Source organism: Schistocerca piceifrons, chromosome 2, assembly GCF_021461385.2.
Source record: "Schistocerca piceifrons isolate TAMUIC-IGC-003096 chromosome 2, iqSchPice1.1, whole genome shotgun sequence".
NCBI lineage: Eukaryota > Metazoa > Arthropoda > Insecta > Orthoptera > Acrididae > Schistocerca > Schistocerca piceifrons.
This window is the reverse complement of record NC_060139.1, coordinates 859,234,098-859,255,501: the sequence shown is the minus strand read 5'-3', so window position 1 is coordinate 859,255,501 and position 21,404 is coordinate 859,234,098. Positions and strand designations below refer to the sequence as shown.

Here is a 21,404-nt window from a genome sequence, read left to right as displayed (position 1 = left end):
AAGGTGAAGGTAGTCCCATACTCAAGGAATGAATGTAGTGCAGCAGACCTTGGAATCTTGCATCACTATTCAAGGTAAGGTCCTGCAGGAGGTTTTCTATTGCCTTCCTCCAATGTATTGTGAAGTGTCAAGTTCGTATCTATGTTGAGTGTGACAAATTCTTGTACAATGTAGTGTTGGGTTTGTGTTGTTGTGGATGGATGGTGGGAGAGTGTGGAACCCAGTGCTAACACATAGCATACTCCTCTTAACTACTACCAAGCAGGCCGTCAAGCTTAATGTCCTAATCTTACAGATAAATCACAGTCAACAGTATCACTTGCGTTCGTTTCACACAATGCTGTGGAGAGGTTTGAAATTTAATCCAGGACATTTGTGCAATGACTTGTGATCAGGAACCTTACACCACCAGCTCTCCTGTTCTTGCCAGCCAAATACTGGCAATGAAAGCTTTCCACTACCACACAGTCAAGTGCCACCACACAGCTGTGCTACCTAGCATATGGTAACAGTTTAAGGAGTACAATTATAGTGGATATTTTAAATCGTTGCTGAAGTAACTTGTGTGCTGTCACACTGCTAAATTTCAATTATTAGTGTTTCATAAATATCCTAATGAATTAATTTGCACAGCTTTGTCATGCAAGTCTTGTTTCATTGTTCTACACACTCATTTTCTCAGATATTATCATTATATGTGTAATTTCAGAATTATCGCCATACAGCACCAAGTTGTTATCAAGGTGTGAAATGCCATGCAGGAAGGTCCTGCAGTGTGAACATGTGTGTGAAGGGACTTGTGGTGCATGTCATCAAGGACGTTTGCATTTGCCATGCCAGCAAAAGTGTGGTCGTGTGCAAATATGTGGGCACAGGTATGTTTATTATGTGGATCATGTTTCTGATTGTTTGATATTAAATATAAAAAACCAATAACTGTACGATATTTGATTAAATGTAGAGTTGAACTTCAGATTCTGGAAGGATAGTTTGTGGAGGGACGAGGCAGACTGGGGGTAAACAAAACTGCACTACATTTATTTTACTTTGCCAAGAAGCTGTGGGAGACCTCACAATAATCTTTTTATTTTGTAATTTTCATAAGTTGTAAGCTAAGTGCTGTGGGACAACACTAAAGGGTCTTGGTTTAACTGCAGTTTTTTCGTATGAGAACTATAGATTAGATTAGATTCACTGATTTGTGACATAGCTGTGTGTTCAGTTTCTTTTCTTATTTCTTTACATAAGAGTTGCAAACCTGCAAAAGTTAGCATTCCTAAACTAACGACTGTTTGCACATCTGTCTCTCTGTCTCTCTCTCTCTCTCTCTCTCTGTCTCTCTCTCTCTCTCTCTCTCTCTCGCGCATGCGCGCCTGTGTGTGTGTGTGTGTGTGTGTGTGTGTGTGTGTGTGTGTGTGTGTGTGTGTGTGTGTGTGCGCGCCGCACTGCTACCCCACCCCCACCTCTGCGAAGTTTTAACATTATGTTAAGATGTCTGGGAAGGTGAGAGTGTGGCTAGTGGCTACTCATGGAGAGCATTGCAAAAGCTTGAATATGGATCTGATAGCTGTCAGGAAATGGATAAAGAGTTCTTGGTGTTCATGTAATTAGATATTTAGCTTAGAGATTATTTGGAAGGATCAGAGAAGGATGAGGGGAGAGGGACTTGTATAGTGTTATTCTGATGGTCATCTGTTGGGTCGTTGCTCTACTGTTTTCTCTGTTAATGTGAGTAGTGAATGGTTTGTCAAATACACTAGGTCGTTCAAAAGGGTTATCTTTTTGGTTCAGGAGCATATGAGAACCTGGAATTAGGGGAGAAATCACTTCGCATTTGCAGAGCATTTTGGAGATCATCATCACAAACTAACCTCAGAGAAGGAATGAAGATAATCAGATTAAATAATACAACACACTTTCTAACATTGTAAGAAAATTATGGTACAAAAAGCAATACGAAAAAGAAGCCCATTTGAATGACCAAGTTTACATGACAAATAACTCCCGATTCACATTAATTGATTAAATAACACAAAAACAGCCCAACAGATGATTTTCAGAATATTGCCACACAACCCCTTTCCCCTCACTGTGCTCCGATTGCAACCAAATAGCCTCTAAACCAAATATACAATCATTGAAAGACCTAGGACACTTTGCCCACTTACATTGTTGTTCTGCCATATATCACAAGAGAGTTGGAAGATAAGTTGACCTTTGTGGTTAGCATGTTTAGAAGAGACTATTGAAAGATGAGTTTTGTTATTTGTGGACCAAGATAATTGACGATGTCTAAAGTGAGGTAGATGTAAAATGCACATTTACAATAGCAAGAATAACTTTTCTGGAAAACTAATTAACATGTGCTGTAAATTTAAGTGTTCAGTTTTCTGAAAGTTTTTGTCTGGGATTGTTGTATTATATGGATGTACTTCCGGACTGACAGGAAGGTTGTGTTTAATTGTACACATCCATGGGCATATAGCAATTTCATGAATTTGACTGCAAGTGTGGGAAAGGATTGGGGGGGGGGGGGGGGGGGGGGATAGAAAAAATTAACAGTGTTAGATCAAGGTTTGATTACAGTAATGAGGTTCAAGTGGATGTAAATTGCGGTACTTATGCAGAGATTATGAGGCAAGTGCAGGATAGACTGGTGGTTACAGCTGTATGAAACCAGTCTTTGGACTGAGTTTGACAACAACAACAACAACAACAACAACATCTTCATCATGGCAGGTTTTGAATCCATAATGGTTTAATAATGAAAAAAGTATGACACAAATGTTGTGCATCATAAAGACAAGAAATCATCATTTCATTGCAAAGCCATCTTGTATTTGCATCAAGTTCTGTCATGTTTCATTGTTTTTGTCCGTTGGTGAATACTTCACTTTTCTCTTTTTATAAAAATTGTTAGTGATTATTCCAGCACCTGTTAGTGTGGCACCTTTGTACATAAAGTGCTCTCAAATAAGATGACAAATTCAACATTTTTTGGCTGTTTCTGAGTTGCTATCTCTCTTAATTAAGAAATCAGCACTATCAATACTTCTCAATCTATGCTGAAACTTGGAAGTTGTTTTTTTTTTTCTCCATGCTGTAGTATTGAGGGAAATATCTTTTTAAATGTGATACCTGGCAGAATGTAAATATTTAGGGATGAAGGTAACAACTCAGCGAATAATGGAAGCATTGAGTCATCAACAGGCTCACAAAAAGGAATGAAAACTTGGCTATCTGTCAGAGAATTCTTTGTTAAGCTAGGACACACACACACACACACACACACACACACACACACACACACACACACACTACACAGCGCCATCTGAGTACTCGCTGTCACACTGCAGGTTGGCTGAGGTGAGAGGTTTTACCTGCCAAACTGCAGTCCTGACACTTTGTATTCAGCCAGAACAATGTAGCTGTATAGGTGTGTGCTGAAAGTTGTTTTCATCTGAGAGTTAGTGATACTTTTGAAAAGGTGCGTGTCAGCGACTGTGCGATGGAGATATCTTTTTTATAGTTGTTTCTCACATAACACTTCAATCATTAGTTGAATATTAACAAAAACTGGGTATTGTGCTATCGCAAGTAGTATTATATTTTTTCATAATATCTTTGATGAAACCGCTTCCTTTTCACTTGCAGCTGTAATGTTGATTGTGCAAAAAATTGCCCGCCTTGTAACCAGAAGTGTGAATATCGATGCAGGCATTCACGTTGCAGTTTGAGATGTGGTGTTCCTTGTACACCCTGCAGGGTAAGTATTGTATATATAGACACACACACGTTCAGTATGTCCTTGTGTTACAAATGCTCACACACTCACACCATACTATTAAACACCTACAGAGACTGAAATTCTTGACTGAAGTGGAACTAGTTGTCAGGCAGATGTGACTGAAACTTGTATTTGAAGTTAATTTTGTTACACATTAAATGCTTCACGTGATTTTGTAGGTGGTCAAAGATTTTTGTGGCTGAATATCTCACTTATTTCTATAATTTAATTTGACAGATAAAAAATCTCACCAAGTGGCGGCAGAAGAACACACACTCAAAAGTGTTAAAGTTTGCAAGCTGGCAGAAAGGGTGAATGGAAAGTAACAAGGATGAAAGAAAAGGACTGGAGAGGTTTAGGAAAAGGGGTAGAGTTCAGAAAAGCCTCCCAGAACCTCTGACTTGGAGTTTGGGCAACTTTTACTAAACTTCACCAGTCCTTTTCCTTCACCCTTCTTCCTTCCCCTTCCACCTTTCTTCCAGAAGGAGGAGCGACTGGCTCCAAAAGCTAGCAAAGTCTTACACCTTTGTATGTGTTCTCCTGCCACCTTTTGGTGAGTAGCTTTTTATCTGTCCAATTACATTATTTTTTCATAAATTGATTATTTTTGTTCACTCATTTCTGTGCTATACTAAGGCTGGTTGATGGATAGTGTAAATCTCGTATCTCTAAAGTATTATATTTATGAATATTTCTTTTGTTTTCAAACTGTGAATATTGACAACAAACTTCGTAAGGGAGTATATGTACAGTGAAGCTGTTGTCAGTATTCTGTTTAAAGAGCTGTGTATGTGAGGTTCTAGAGGGATGCCACATATTGTCGTTACTATACACTTCTGTGCAACAAACACTGTTTTCCTCAGTGATGTGTAACCTTAATATATGATGTCGTAAGACATTAGTAAATGACAGTACGAAAAATTGTTATAACGTCAAGTTTAACACACATATTTCGGAACAACACAACACATATAAGTCACAGAGTAAGTTGACAAGTAAGACATGTGTACTCGTTAGCATTCGAATGAGCACTGAGTCCCAGTCTAGCGGCCGCTGCTCGGCTGGCCGCTTAGGTGGCGCAGCTGCTGTATGGCTGGCAGACAGCGCCGCACGTAGAGGACGCGCGTAATTGCGCGGCGGCACTTTGAATGATCGGCGAGTTACAACACTTTTCCCCCCTTTGAAATTGTTGCACTGGTCTTAATGGAGGTGTCCTGGAGATGGCTAACGTCCATAGGCATTGTTTGACTCGCCCTAAAGTCTCGAGGAGGAGGCTTCCCGTACGGACGGAAGTGTCCCCGATGATAACGGGTCGAGATGACAGGAGACGTAGGGGTCGAATCTGCTGGGGCCCCATGCACCAATCTGCCCGTTGCAGCAAGTCCAGTTGATATGACAGGAGACATGGGCGATGTGTCGGTGTCCGTTGTAGGAGGAGGCGAGTAGATTTGCTCTGACAGAGGATGGTCATCTGGTTCCTGCGTGGGCACGTCTCCTGGTGTCGTCCATTCTTGTGCTGGCATCGCGATGATGGTGAGAGGGCTGCGTTGTGAGTATTGAGAGATGCCAAGACCCCGAGCGTCGGGTAGAGCCAAAGGTGGTGTAGCGGCGTTCGGAACAGGCTTTGCTGGCACACGAGGCCGAAGCTGGTCCGAATGACGCACTGCAACACCCGTGTCCGTCTGGATTTCATACAGGCGTCTGCCACGGTGTCTTAAGATGCGGCCCGGGCTCCATTTTGGCCGCCTGCCATATCCCTGTACCCAGACGAGGTCGTCGGCGGTGAACCAGCCAAGTGAAGGCACCCGCGGCCGGGAGGTGGAAGGCCGCAGAAGATGAAGTAGCATGCGGGGCTGTCGGCCATGTAAGAGCTCAGCCGGGCAGTGGTCGCCCATGGGGGTGAAACTGTAAGATGCCAGAAACTGGAGAAGCGCATCATCAGCAGCAGAAGAAGTCAGAAGTTTCCGCATATGAGCCTTAAATGCGCGGACCAGTCGTTCAGCCTCACCGTGGGATTGTGGATGGAACGGCGAGGCCGTGACATGCATAACGCCGTGGCGAGCACAAAAATCCGCAAATTCGGATGAGGCAAATTGCGGACCATTATCAGTAACAAGATTAGAGGGGAGGCCTTCCAAAGAAAAAATTCGGGCGAGAGCACTGGTGGTTGCTGCGGTGGTAGGCGACGTGCAACGGACAATGAAAGGAAAGTTAGAGTCGGTGTCAATAACGAGAAGCCAATAAGTACCTAAAAAAGGTCCTGCGAAGTCAGCATGAATGCGCTCCCAGGGCTTCTCAGGCGAAGGCCACGGTGACAAAGATGACTTCGGGGCAGCGGCCTGTGATGCACAAGGGCCGCAGGCAGCGACCATGTGTGCTATTTCAGAGTCGATGCCAGGCCAGTACACATGACGGCGCGCCAGAGATTTTGTGCGAGACACACCCCAGTGCCCTTGGTGAAGGAGGCGCAAGACCGAAGCACGCAAAGACGCAATTACCACAACACGCGGCGAAGCATTGTCAGTGGAGAGGAGGATAACACCATCCCTAGCCTTGAGGCGGTAGCGCAAGGTGTAGTAGTTCCGCAACAGATCAGAAGTCTTAGCGGACGGGCGATCCGGCCAACCCTTCTGAAAACAGTGTAAAACCCGGGAGAGGGTAGGGTCAGAACCCGTAGCAGCTGCCAGCCTGTCCCCAGTAATGGGGAACCTGTCCACAACCCGCTGCTCGGCAACATCCAGGTGGAAAGACAGAAGTTCGTCCCTATCGAATGCCTAATCAAGACCCATGGGAAGGCGAGACAGAGCATCAGCATTTGCATGTTGAGCCGTTGGTCGGAAATGAATCTCGTAATTGAAACGAGACAAGTAAAGAGCCCAACGCTGGAGGCGGTGTGCAGCCTTGTCGGGAAATGACGTTGATGGATGAAACAAAGAAACAAGTGGTTTGTGATCTGTAACAAGATGAAATTTTGAGCCATAGAGAAAAACACCAAACTTATGAAGAGCATAAATGATGGCCAAAGCTTCTTTCTCAATTTGAGAATACTTTTGTTGGGCATCCGTGAGCGTTTTGGAGGCATAAGCAATAGGTTGTTCCGAACCGTCAGAAAAACGGTGCGCAGGGACTGCACCGACCCCGTATTGAGAGGCGTCTGTGGCAAGAACAAGATGTTGGCCAGGTCGATAAGTAGCAAGGCACAGGGCCTGTTTCAGCATAGTCTTCAATTTCTGGAAAGCCGCATCACATGACGCGGACCAGTGAAAAGGCACGTTTTTATGCAACAGGCGATGCAACGGCTGAGCCACCGAAGCCGCAGACGGTAAAAACTTGTGATAGTATGCTATTTTCCCCAAGAAGGCCTGCAGTTCCTTAACAGATGTAGGGCGAGGAAGGGCATCGATCGCGGCGACAGTTTATTGAAGTGGACGAATACCATCCCTAGAGAGTTGAAACCCCAAGTATGTGATAGATGCCTGAAAAAATTGTGATTTCTGAAGATTACAGTTAAGACCAGCAGTCTGTAAGACATGAAAAAGTGTGCGGAGATTTTGAAGATGTTCTTCAGTGGTGGAGCCAGTGACAACAATGTCGTCCATGTAATTAATACACCCAGGGACAGGGAGCAATAATTGTTCCAAGAATCGCTGAAAGAGAGCAGGGGCGCTAGCAACCCCGAATGGCAAGTGTTGGTATTGATAGAGGCCGAAAGGCGTGTTAAGGACCAGAAACTGCCGGGAAGCAGTGTCGAGAGGAAGTTGATGATAAGCTTCTGACAGGTCAATTTTAGAAAAATACTGGCCTCCAGCAAGTTTAGTGAACAGTTCTTCAGGACGGGGCATAGGGTAAGTGTCGATGAGGCATTGAGCATTTACAGTGGCTTTGAAATCGCCACAGAGACGAATATCACCATTTGGCTTAGCAACGACAACGACAGGAGAGGACCACTCACTGGAAGTGACAGGAAGCAAGACCCCTGAAGTAGTGAGACGATCCAACTCCCGTTTTACCCGATCACGAAGGGCCACAGGAATGGGCCGAGCCCGAAAAAACTTAGGCCGAGCAGTGGGTTTGAGCGTGATATGAGCTTCAAAGTTGTTTGCAAGGCCTAACCCAGGAGAAAAAGGGGACGAAAATGTCGTCGATAAGGAATCCAGGTGAGCATAAGGAATAGCATCAGAGACAATATTGACAGAGTCATCTATGGAGAACCCAAAAACGCGAAAGGCATCGAAACCAAAAAGATTTTCGGCGTTGCTGTGGTCGACCACAAATATGGGAACAGTGCGAACGACGGATTTGTAAGATACCTCAGCATTAAACTGTCCCAAGAGAGAAATCTTCTGTTTATTGTACGTCCGTAATTGCCAAGTGACAGGTGACAGGAGTGGAGAATCCAACTGAAGATACGTCTGAGAATTAATTATAGTGGCAGCAGAACCGGTATCCACTTGCATGCGAACATCTCGACCCAGGATTTGGACAGTGAGGAATAACTTCCCTGAAAGCGAAGAAGTGCAATTGACAGACAACACAGAATCAGAATCAGCGTCATATTCATGAACATCATTTATGCGGTCGGATTTGCAAACGGGAGGCACATGACCTTTCTTTTTGCAATTGTGACACGCAGCCCAACGTTGGGGACAATCCTCGCGTAAATGTTTCGTAAAACACCGCGGACATGAAGGAAGTTGCCGGGGGTTTTGCTGCAGTTTCTTAGCGGGTTGTTTACGGCTACGCCGAGGCTGCGTGTGGGAGCGCACGTAGGCTGGCGGGGATGCGCCGCACGCGTCGTCAACAGCGCCCAGAGGTTGTATTTCCCCGACTTCACCCCACGCCTCTATTTGCGCTCCAGCTGCGCGAGAAATTTCAAAAGACTGCGCAATGGAAAGAACTTCATCTAGAGTCGGATTCGCCAACTGAAGGGCACGTTGCCGAACTTCTTTGTTGGGCGCCGACCGGATAATAGCATCCCGTACCATGGAATCGGCATAGGATTCTTTGTGAACGTCAGTAACAAATTGACACTTTCGACTGATGCTGTGAAGTTCAGCAGCCCAAGCGCGATAGAATTGATGTGGCTGTTTTTGACAACGATAAAAGGCAACACGAGAAACTACCACGTGCGTTTGCTTCTGAAAATATACAGACAGAAGTGAGCACATTTCAGCAAAGGACAAAGACGCAGGGTCCTTCAAAGGAGCCAATTGCGACAACAACTGATACATTTGAGGTGAAATCCATGAAAGGAACAGAGACTTACATGGTTGTGACATGAAATGCCAAGAAGTGCTGTTGAAGACGTTTTTCATAATCAGACCAGTCTTCCGCCATCTCGTCGTAAGGAGGAAAAGGTGGCACAGCCAATAACGAGAAACGCCCCGCATTTGACGCCGCAACAAAATCGCGAATCGCCGCTGTTAGAAGCGTTTGCTGTTCAAGGAGATTTTGCAATAGTTGCTCAACAGTAGCCATGGAACCCTGTGAGTCAACGGTGAAAAGGAAAAATCCCATCTTCGTCGCCAATTGTTATAACGTCAAGTTTAACACATATATTTCGGAACGACACAACACATATAAGTCACAGAGTAAGTTGACAAGTAAGACATGTGTACACGTTAGCATTCGAATGAGCACCGAGTCCCAGTCTAGCGGCCGCTGCTCAGCTGGCCGCTTAGGTGGTGCAGCTGCTGCATGGCTGGCAGACAGCGCTGCACATAGATGACGCGCGTAATTGTGCGGCGGCACTTTGAATGATCGGCGAGTCACAACAAAAATAAGTCAATTTTTTGACATTTAAGTTGCAGAGCTAAGACGAGAACTGTTACATGTGACATCTAGTCCATGGTCTTATCAATATAAACACTCAAGAATTTAGTATGTTTGTATTGATTTGTCCTCACACATCAGATGATGCAGTTAAACCTTGCGCAATACTGAATTGCATGTATCACATTTTTATTTAAATTTTTCAACAACTCATTTGCAGGGAACCAGTCATTAATTTTCAGTAACAAGTTATTAGCACTTCAGTTGCTGAAGTTACTCCATTAGACTTAATTATGATACTTGCATCATCAGTACAGCTAACTATTTCTGCATCTTGGATATATAACAGAACAAGGGTGGACCCAGCATTGATCCCTGTGGTACATCTGTTGTGATTATTCCCCATTCTGAAGATGCTGTACCATAGTCTGTTTCTGTAGTGTTGTTTTGAAAATGGTTTCACTTACAAATGTTATTTCTGATTATGTAACTGTTTTGTAGTGTTTTAATGTGTGACTGTTGAGAGGCATTTTTGCTATGTTCTTAGTCACAGTATATTGTGCTTTGGTCCATTTATTAATTCTGTTAAGCCTCATAGGATTCATTGAGTTTATGTGTTTTGAATTCTTCCAAAATTGACTTTCTGTGCTACTTCCTGTAGTGACTTAATTGTCAGGTGTTATGATTGTTGTTGAACCAGAGAGAAAGACCATCAGTGAAACCGAGACAGTTTAAATTTATATCGTCTTTGAGTCTTCAGTTTTGGTAGTGTTCGAGATTAACCGTGTACTGTTCTCTCATCGTTCGTTATGTCCCAGGAAGAATAGTCAGTATTCAGAGGTATGAAATAAATTATCATTCAAAGCAAAATAACATCTAGTAAACATTGGTCTCTAAAATTCGTACACTAAGAGCTATGAGAACTTGTTCAGATGAAAAGATCTATTTCACAGTAGCAGAAATGAAAAACTGCAGTTAGCTCTTAATGTAAGTATTTTAAAGTCCTGTTTACTAGACTCTTTTGGTTCAAATGCAGTCTCCCTGTCTTAAACCATCATATATGGGTAATGACTCAGAAAGTTCCCCTCTGAACTTGACTTCAGATTCATTCAGATTTAGTGTTGGTTGAGCTGAGTACTCAATTTGATTATAATTTGGTTGTAGTCCAAAATTTTGAAGGTATGTTAACACAGTCACATGCCTTCTTAAAGATCTACGAAGGATATTGCAAGAGACATATTTTGTTTCCTGTACCATGCCATGACTAATTTGAAAGTGATGATTGGTTCTGCATGCTTCTTCAGGGTCTGAAATCTCCCTGTTATTCGCCTAATTGTTGTTTAAATCAGCTATTTAAAAATCTTGTTTGTGTGATCCAAGAAACATTTATTTCTGTATTATTCGGACAGCTGTTATCTCATTTTTTGTCGAGTGAGTAGAGTATTACTGTGGTCCAGTGTTCACCAAGTTTCTCTGCTGCTCAGTGTGTTCAGGTTTGATCTGTAATGATGTGCTTATGTTAATTTAAAAAAAAAAATGCTTCATAGTTTAAAAGTATATCAAATGCTTTTGCCAAGATGGCAGCATTTTTCTTGGTAGTCTGTGTCATTTATCTGTCCTCACTTTTCAGCATTAATGTAGTGATGGTGTATTTCTGTAGTTGTCTTCCACAGGTCTGACAGTAGTGTCTGGAATTGGTTTTACGGTTTTCATTTGTTGAATTGATGAGATCTTTCTGATGTTGTCCCTTAAATTGTGCGATAATTTTAGTGATTTTTTTTTTCATTATTTTTGTGGTAGATGACTTTTTCTTCTACTTTGTGGGTTTGAAATATTAACCATACAAATCGTCCTTTTTCATGATTTTTATCACATTCAGAACTCATCTTTTCTTGGTTGGTTTTCAGTTTCTTCTTCTTCTCCTCTATGTAGTGGACTGAAAACAATATATATTTCTCTTAGTATTTTAATGATGTAGATTTATCTGGGAAAAATTTTATCTGTTCATATGTGATCTGACTCCCATTCCCTTTCCTCCAGACAGGATGTTTTGAATTTGGTTTGGCTTCCTTTTGAAGTACGTGGAGTAAGAGATGAGGTTGTGGTGTCACAAGTCTTTGGCCATTGCTGTTGGTATGTTTATCTAGAGTCCATTTCCCAGTTATATCTCAGTTATTTTTTTCTCCTCCTAGTTGGGCATTGAGTTGCCCTAATAGGATATTAACATTGTTTTTCCTTACTCGGGTTACTTCTGCTTGAGGAGCAATAATTTCTTTATTCTTTTATTATAAGCTTATTGTACAGATGTAAATCATTTACAGGTGTATTTTCCATCATTTGTTTTTGAAATAACAATTTATTTTCTTTAAATTTGCAGACCATTGGTAACAAAGTTATAAAGCTTTTGAAACCAGTTGAGCATTTATGACTCAGTTATAAACTTTTGAAACCAGTCTGCTAATAAATTTCAAGACTGTGTTGGTTGAATAGAAAGTAAATGCACTACTGAGCCATTTTGTGTATCAAAAAGTGACACATTCAGACCTATTATCTCAATGGTTGTAGCTGTCACCTTTCAACTCAGCTGAACACCCCAATCCATGGAGCCAGGGCTGCTTCAGATAAGCAACACTTTGGCTTCGAGATCAGACATCCGATGACAGTGTTCAGTAGAAGCAGGTGCTCAGTGATATTAGATCAGCAGTGTCGGGGAAATCAATATGTGTGCCATTCAACATAGCCAGAAGAACCAACACAAAGTGCGGTTTTCATTCTGTGGTGCAACAACCAGTAACACAGGTAAAGTCGTAAACAGGCAAGGAATCAGATCAGTCTTTGGCTCACCTAGGAAAATTAAGGAAATGTTGTGACATGTTAAAGATAATATTGGCCTGAGAGTATGAGGGATTTATATGTTCCCTCTGAATGTGACAGCAGCTACTGGGAGCAGTCTGTAGACTATTTTCAATCTCTATAGACTATTTTCAATCACTGTGTCATCTTAGCTACCGGAACAGCCTGTTAAAGAAACGCAGTCTACAGACTGCTCCCAGTAGCTGCTGTCACATTCAGAGGGAACATATAAATCCCTCATACTCTCAGGCCAATATTATCTTTAACATGTCAAAATCTTCAACAAAAAAACTGACCACACATCTAGCAATGCATGGAAGAATGCAGTTGCTCAAGAAAGAGTGCAGAGAAAGGTTTACTGTAGTTTACTACACATTGTGACTGATGGCATTGCAAGTGATACACGACAAAGAACACTAACATAGTCTATGGATGTAGACAGCACCATTTCCATGATGTCATAATGATACAATCCAGTTGATCAGATGCCATCCTTTGGGTATCAAAGTGGATACCTGGCCAGTCTCAAGACAGTTGGTCTTAATCTAACTGTGATTCAGGCAATCATCGAAACAATGGTATTTTATTCCAAATTTGATGCAGCAAGTAACCAAGAACTTTTGATCATACCTTTTGTTTACTTATTGGATTCAGGGGGGTCATGTTTCTAGTTCTTTGCATAAAGAACTATCTACATACTGAGACAAATTATGACAAATCTGGCAGATCAATAGAATATGTTATATGTAACTACCATTCCTGTGTAACTGATCTGTGCTGCATGTAATTTAGCATAGTGATCCGCATCATTGGCTAGCATGCTGCAGGTCACCAGGAGATTATTGAAGCAGAAGCTAATAACCTAGCAACGTATTTGGTTCAAGGGGAAATGCTTATATCAGAACATTACTCCAAAAATATGTCAGCATTAAATCAAAGTGTACTTACCAAGCTACAATGAAGGCTATCAAGAGCAGTGAATGAATGTGGAGCAGAGAATCCATGTTAACTTTTAAGTTCACGTTTAAAAGTTTGTCACATGCTTACTATGACCATTATTCATCCTGTGCTAGTTCGACAGTTTTGATTGCAATATTCCAAAGAGGAAAATTGTTTCAGTTAACAAAAGAAAAACTGTCAACAGCACCTAGTCAAAATCGGCAGCTTGCTGATTGAATTACGAACTTATGAAATATAATAGTTACTATGGATGAGCTCAGAGTGTTAAATAAAAGTATTATATATGCTTCACCATCCATAATCTCTGAGAAACAGCTAAATGTGCTAAAAGTAGATCATGAGCAGATATTAGGTGTTTCAAGGAAACATTTTTTAGGCTACAACTTAAAAACTGCTGCTGATGCTGCTAGTGATGAACTTGCATTGGATGAAGTTAGTACGTTAAACAAGTATAAGAAGAAAATAATTTCCAACAATGTTATTGCCAGAGCTGAAAAATCAAGCAGTTTAGTTCATTGGAACGAAAGTGATTATATTGTCAAAGTGAACCAGTTCCTTGATAGTTGTTCTTAAGGATAGGCAAATGGGGAAATGGAGGTGCTGTATGTGTTGCAGTAGACAAAAAACTCAAATGCACTGAATTGAAGCTGCTTGTGAGATTGTTTGGTCAAGACTCTGTATCAGGGGTGGGGATAAAATGGTAATTCAGACCTTCTATCGCCCAGCAGACTCGTCTCTTGATGTAATCAGAAACTTTAGAGAAAACCGCAGTTCACATGTACGTAAGTTCCCAATCCTATTAGACATCCTGCAAAACTTTACTAAATGCCTTCTCTGAAAACTACCTAGAACAGATGGTTAGAGACCCTACTCATGATGGAAATATATTGAATCTATTGGCAACAAATAGATCTGACCTCTTTGAGGATGTCCGCATTGAAACTGGTATCAGTGACTGCAAGGCAGTTGTGACAACAATGAGTACCAAAGTACAAAGGACAAATAGAACAAGCAGAAAGATTTAGACTAAAGAGCCAAAGAAACTGGTACACCTGCCTAATACCCTGTAGGGCCCCCGTGAACACACAGAAGTGCTACACATGATGTAGCATGGACTTGAATAAAGTTTGAAGTAGTGCTGGAAGGAATTGACACCATGAATCCCGCAGGGCTGTCCATAAATCCATAAGAGTACGAGGGGGTGGAGATCTCTTCTGAACAGCACCTTCCAAGGCATCCCAGATATGCTAAATAATGTTCATGTCTGGGGAGTTTTGTGGGCCAGTGGAAGTGCATAAACTCAGAAGAGTGTTCCGGAAGCCATTCTGTAGCAATTCTGGATTTGTGGGGTGTCACATTGTCCTGCTGGAATTACCAAAGTCCATCGGAATGCGAAATGCACTTGAATGGATGCAGGTGATCAGAAGGGATGCTTACATATGTGTCATCTGTCAGAGTCGTGTATAGATGTATCTCGAATCCCATATCACTCCAGCTGCACACGCCCTACACCATACAGAGCCCCCAGCAGCTTGAACAGTCCCCTTCTGACATGCAGGGTCCCTGGATTCATGAGGTTGTTTCCATACCCATACACGTCCATCCACTCGATACAATTTGAAACAAGACTTGTCTGATCAGACAACATGTTTTCAGTCATCAACAGCCCAATGTCTGTGTTGGCGGGCCCAGGCGAGGCGTAAACTTTGTGTCGTGCAATCATCAAGGGTACACAAGTGGGCCTTCAGCTCTGAAAGCCCATATTGGTGATGTTTAGTTGAATGGTTCACACACTGACACTTGTTGAGGGCCCAGCATTGAAATCTGCAACAATTTGCAGAAGGATTGCCCTTCTGTCACATTCAATGATTCTGTTCAGTCATCGTAGGTCCCGTTCTTGCAGGATCTTTTTCCGACCACAGCGATGTCGGAGATTTGATGTTCTACCAGATTCTGGATATTCACAGTACACTCGTGAAATGGTTGTATGGGAAGATCCCCACTTCATCGTTACCTCGGAGATGCTGTGTCCCATTGCTCACATACCGACTATTAACACCACATTCAAACTCGCTCATATACTGATAACCTGCCATTGTAGCAGCAGTAACCGATCTGTCGACTGCACCAGACATTTGTTGTCTTATATAGGCGTTGCTGATCGCAGCACTGTATTCTGCCTGTTTACATATCTCTGTATTTGAATACTCGCGTTTATACCAGTTTCTTTGACAGTTCAGTGTTTACATCCAATAAACTAGATAAAAAATCAGTAATGTCTTATCTCAATGAGGAAATTGAAATTTAGCACAGGTCAGGAGCATTTAGAGGAAGTCTGGCTCAAGTTCAAAAAAGTAGCTGACCTCACACAGTATAGATATGTACCCAGTAGAACAGTTCGAAATGGGAGGGAACCTCCATGGTATACTGTCACTGTGATGAAACTTCTAAAAAAAAAACAGATATTATTGCATAATAGGTGTAAAACAAAGCATAGGGCTATAGATAGAGATATGCTGAATGAAACACGTTTGGATGTCAAGAGAGCAATGGGAGATGCTTTCAATGACTACAGTAGCAGAATATGGTCATTATGACGTTTCACAAAATCCAAAGAAATCTGGTCGCATGTAAAGGCTGTCAGCGGTAACAAAGTTAGTGTCCAGTCTCTTGTGATGAGACAGGAACTGAAATTGAGGGTATCAAAGCAAAAGCTGAAATGCTTACTTCCATTTTCAAATGTTTCTTAACAAAGGAAGACCCTGGAGAATTGTCCCAGTTTAATCCTTGTACCACTGAAAAAATGAATGAAATTGGTATTAGTCTCAGTGGTGCAGAAAAACAAGAGAAATTGTTAAAATTGAACAAAGCTCCAGGGCCAATGGAATCCCTGTCAGATTCTATAATCACTTTGTGGCTGAGTTAGCCCTCTTCTCACTACAATCTATCATAGATCCCTCAAGCAGAAAACAGTACTTAGTTCTTGGAAAAAGGCACAGGTCACAACCAAACTATCGTCCAGTATCCTTGACAGTGATTTGTTGTAGAACTGTAGAACATATTCTAAGCTCAAACACAATGAGTTACCTTGAACAAAATGACCTCCTCAATGCCAACCAACATGGATCTAGAAAATGTTGGTCATGTGAAACCTAATTTGCACTTTTCTCACATGACATATGGAAAACTTTGGATCAAGGTAACGAGGTGGATGCAGTGTTTCTTGATTTCCAAAAAGCATTTGACTCGGTACCACACTATGCTTATTGTCAAAAGTACAATTATATGGGTATCAAGTGAAATTAGTGACTGGATTGAGGACTTTTTGGTAGGGAGGACACAGCATGTTATCTTGGATGAGGAGTCATCGTCAGATGTAGAAGTAACTTTTGGTGTGCCGCAGGGAAGTGTGTTATGACCCTTGCTGTTAGTGTTGTATATTAATTACCTTGCAGACGATATTAATAGTAAAATCAGTTATCTATAATGAGGTAATATCTGATAGTTGCTGCTTAAATATTCGGTCAGATCTTGATAATATTTAAAACTGGTACAGAGATTGGCAACTTGCTTTAAATGTTCAGAAATGTGAAATTGTGCACTTCAAAAAACGAAAAAGTGTAGTATCCTATGACTATAATATGACTGAGTCACTGTTGGAATCAGCCGACTCGTACAAGTTGCTGGGTGTAACGCTTTGTAGGGATGTGAAATGCAGTGATCACATATGTTCAGTTGTAGGTAAACCAGTTGGTAAACTTCGGTGTATTGGTAGTGTACTGGGGAAGTGCAATCAGTCTACAAGGGAGATTGCTTCAAATCACTCATGTGACCCATCATAGAATATTGCTCAGATGTGTGGGATCCATACCAGATAGGACTAACAGAGGATGTTGAACATATACAGAGAGAGGCAGTATGAATGGTCATAGGTTTTGTTTAAGCCATGGGAGAGTGTTAAAAAGATGCTGAAGAAACTGAATGGTGGATTCTTGAAGACACAAGAGAAAGGCTGTTAACAATGTTTCAAGAACCAGCTTTAAATGATTACTCTAGGGATGTGCTATAACACCCAAGGTATCACTCACACAGGTATCGTGAGGATAAGATCAGAAAAATTACTGCACACACAGAGGCATTCAAACAATCATGCTTCCCACACTCCATATGTGAATGGAACAGGAAGTAACCCTAATAACTGGTACAATGGGGCATATCCTCTGCCATGTGCCTCATGTTGGTTTGTAGAGTATAGATGTAGATGTAGACATAATTGATATTATTTAAGTGTTTGTAAAACAGAATTACTTCTAGTGTCAGACTAGTACTGCAGTCAATCTGAAGGCCTAGTTATAGGATCACCTCAGTTCAATACTATCTGAAATTTTCATAGACGATTTTATACCATTTTTCTCACAGAGAGCCATAGAATTGCACAGTTAGTAGCTGGTTCAGACTGCTACAAAATTTGAATTAACAGTATGAGAAAATTTGGTTCACAATGGCGCTGGGAGGCCCTTTTATAAATTTCTTGTACCTTAATATAGATATTAGAACAGGAGGACACCTAGTTAGCATTTACATAGCTACAGATATGGTAGTCCCTACAAGCTCCCAGCTTCCACACAGCCACAAATATGTGGCTTTCCATTTGACGCTGCAATGGATAGTCTCCTCTGCAAAATGTACAGGATCTGTCTCCTCTCGTCCATTTGACTGTGAGTGGCATGTTGGCTGTAGGCTTTAGTGGAGGCAGGAACAAGAGAGAACTCGGGGTGTTATACCCATATCCCTAAGAAGTTTGAGGTGCTGCTAAATTTGACACACATGTATTTCCACTAGGAATGGAATGATGATCAGGTTGTGCTATATTTATTTTGCAGTGTTTCACAGTAGGTATTATATAATAATATTGTGCAGAGAAGAAAGTTAAATTGTTCTACGGCATGTCAGTTGCTATTTTAAAATCATGTCTGTTACATTTCAGGAACCATGTGAATGGCGTTGTAAACATTCCCGATGCACAAAGCTTTGCTATGAGCTTTGTAATCGTTCTCCATGTTATGAACCTTGTGAGGAAAAGCTTAAATGTGGGCATGATTGTGTTGGCTTCTGTGGTGAACCATGCCCCCCTCTTTGTAGAATTTGTGATGAAGATGAATTAACAACAATTGTCTTTGGCTCTGAAGATGAAGAGGGTGCCAGGTATATTTCTTAATATATAATTTTAAACTGATATTCTGTAGAAAGGTTGAAGTATATTTAGCTTCTTGGCTTGATTATGAATTTTTAAAATTATTTTTACAATCTTAAATGTCACTAAAAGTGGCTTCATTTTGAAAATGAGTCATTCAACTGGAATAAACCTGAACAATAAATTCTGGCTATTTAACATTCACATCACATGGTGCATATTTAATTCTTTGGTGAAAGAGCTGAAAACTAACTCTCGTCTTAACTTTCGTCAAAACACATGGCACCTGAGAGACTCTGCCTCCCTGTAAAATTATTTAATGAAGTGACATCACATGTTATAGAGTTTCTATGCTGAAAGGTAGAAACAGATGTTTCCTGCATGCTCCTGCCCTCTTTTTGTGTGTTTATCATTTCTTTGGTGATAGACTGAAGAAGGAAAAATTTCAGTTCTATGTTGACATCAATTCTATGAAAATAATTTAATAGTAGTTGCAACCAGATAATGTATGATTTTGATGAAAGAGAAGCTTAAAGAATATTACAGGAGCTGTTTGGTGACTCTGACGTGGAAGTAGCCCACATATGATTAAAAGATTGACTGAGATTTCAAAGATTGTGATGCTGAAAATATAGCCCATTGCTTTCTTGCAAATGAAATTTATTGTATTTTGTATTATCATCTGCATGAATAAAACTGTTTCTCATGGTGGCCCAAAATTCTCACTCAACAGCTTCAAAGTCTACCACCAAGAGAATATTTCAAATTTTGATAACAATCCATCACATGTGAACTTGGGGCATTTTATAGTTGTTTCAATGCCACAATTTCCTGCTTTTATCGTTCTGTACCTCAATCAGCAAAAACTGAACCCTTATAAGATCACTTTGTTGTCAGTGTGTCTGTCTGACAGTTAAGATCCCTTTTCTCAGGGATGAGTAGAAGTATCAAGCTCAAATTTGTGTCACGTATAGGTTGTCTTCAGCTCATTGTAACATTGTCAAATGCTGTCTCATTTTAAATGTAATGTCATGCATGTCCCCATATTAGTAAAGGCTTTTTACGAAACTGTTTCTGAAAACGATTTTAAGATACACCTGTAATATTTTATAATTCTAGGTTTGTTTATCTGGAGGACTGCAAACACACTATTGAGTCTAAGGCATTGGATGAGTGGTTGAAACAGCAAAGTGTTGAAATATGTCTCAGAAGCTGTCCTCTTTGTAAAACACCAATAAAGAGAAGCTTGAGGTTCTTAAATTATTTGAAAATTTCATATAACGACATCCAAAATATAAAGGAAAAAGTATTTGGAAATCCACAAGACAATAATGCAAAGAGGATACAACTGAATATTACACTGAAAAAAATAGTTCTTCCAGACATAGTAAGACGTAAGTATTGAAATACTGATTACAATGGTTTTTTTATATGTATTGTGCTTCTTGTATACACTTACCACCTTCTTTTTCCTACTTTATGCTCAGAAGCCATGAGGGAACATTTATGCTGTTAACAGGACAGTTCCATTCAGGGCTGCGTGTGTTTTTTAAATACACTTGGAGACAGGTGGCTCTACCAGTACTTACTTCCAAGAGGCACAATTTTCAGTACAGCTGAAAGAAAAGGCAACAGCACACATACTCTTTTCAAGGGAGAAAAATGGAAATAGCTGAATTGGGAGGGAAGGGAGAAGAATCGCTCAGTATCCTTCTTACCATGGATCTCCTGTGTATGACCAGCACTCTCCATCCTCAACCCCCCCCCCCCCCTTGCCCCCCCCCCCCCACCCCTCCTTTTTAATTAAAAATTGGGAGAGGGTCCATACTGCTTCAATCTGTTTGCTGCACTGAAGAAGAGCCTATGGCTCCAAAAGTTATGAATATTGTTGTCTACTTTCATATGTTAGTATTAGTCATTCTAGGAATTGCCTCTTGGAGGCAGACACTGCCCAGTGCATCTGTTCCTTTGTGAAGTATTAGGTAATATGGTATACACAAAGTTGCAGAGCATATTCGGAGGGGGCAAGTAATCACTGTTAGCAAGTGCATTATATTGTTGTTAATAGTTCTAAAAGATAAAGTATTTTTGTGTTAACTTAGATTGGGTATATAAGTAGGAAACAGCTGAGAATAAAGTACACACTATGAAAATCAGAAAATAGCATGTTGTATGATCTGCTGAAATGATTGTGAATATGGCTGGTACTGCAGAAAAATTTGTAATGTCTTTCATGACTCATTAAACTTTAGTAAAATTGATTACTACTTGTATGCTGAGTAAAAGGTGAAACAAACAAATGTTGATTCTGTACATCTTCAAGGAGAATTTTATCACTGTATGCTTGTAATGAGCTGGCCTGCAATGCTTGATTCTTAAAAGTAGCCTGTACTGTTCTCAGAATTGTTCTTTAAACAAAATTAATGGAGTACTTTCACACAGACTTTCATCAAGGTTTATTTTGATCATATTACAAAATGTTACTACCACCAAAGTTATATTATTTATGAATGATGTATTTAAATAATTTGGATTATTTTTTGTGGTTTCCAGTGCTGCACAAATTTATTTCATCCGATGTGTCAGTACAGTGTAGTCCATAGTGCTGCCAGCAAACTTTCATGCAATGCAAAGTTTTTGTATATATAATGAACATACTGAGCATCAGAATAGAATGATGAATATTAACCCTTTCACTGCTATATATGAGCTCTTTGGATTCTGTGCTGAGGCTCCGTATGTTATGGCTGTACTGCTAACCAAATGCTAATGCCTGTGTTGATAGACGGCATTCTGGCTGATATGAAAAACTTACCATCCAATTTTTTTAAAACTTTT

The 21,404-nt window shown here is 40.8% G+C and overlaps 1 protein-coding gene across 1 annotated transcript in view; it reads left to right on the top strand.

The window, feature by feature from the left end:
• Positions 1-21,404, top strand: part of LOC124777816 (NFX1-type zinc finger-containing protein 1-like) — a 279,974-nt gene that overhangs the window by 226,114 nt on the left and 32,456 nt on the right. The window contains exons 12-15 of the mRNA XM_047253337.1: positions 710-875; positions 3,655-3,766; positions 18,360-18,577; positions 19,686-19,960. Coding sequence (XP_047109293.1) covers positions 710-875; positions 3,655-3,766; positions 18,360-18,577; positions 19,686-19,960 — 771 coding nt within the window. The remainder of the gene's footprint in view (positions 1-709; positions 876-3,654; positions 3,767-18,359; positions 18,578-19,685; positions 19,961-21,404) is intronic.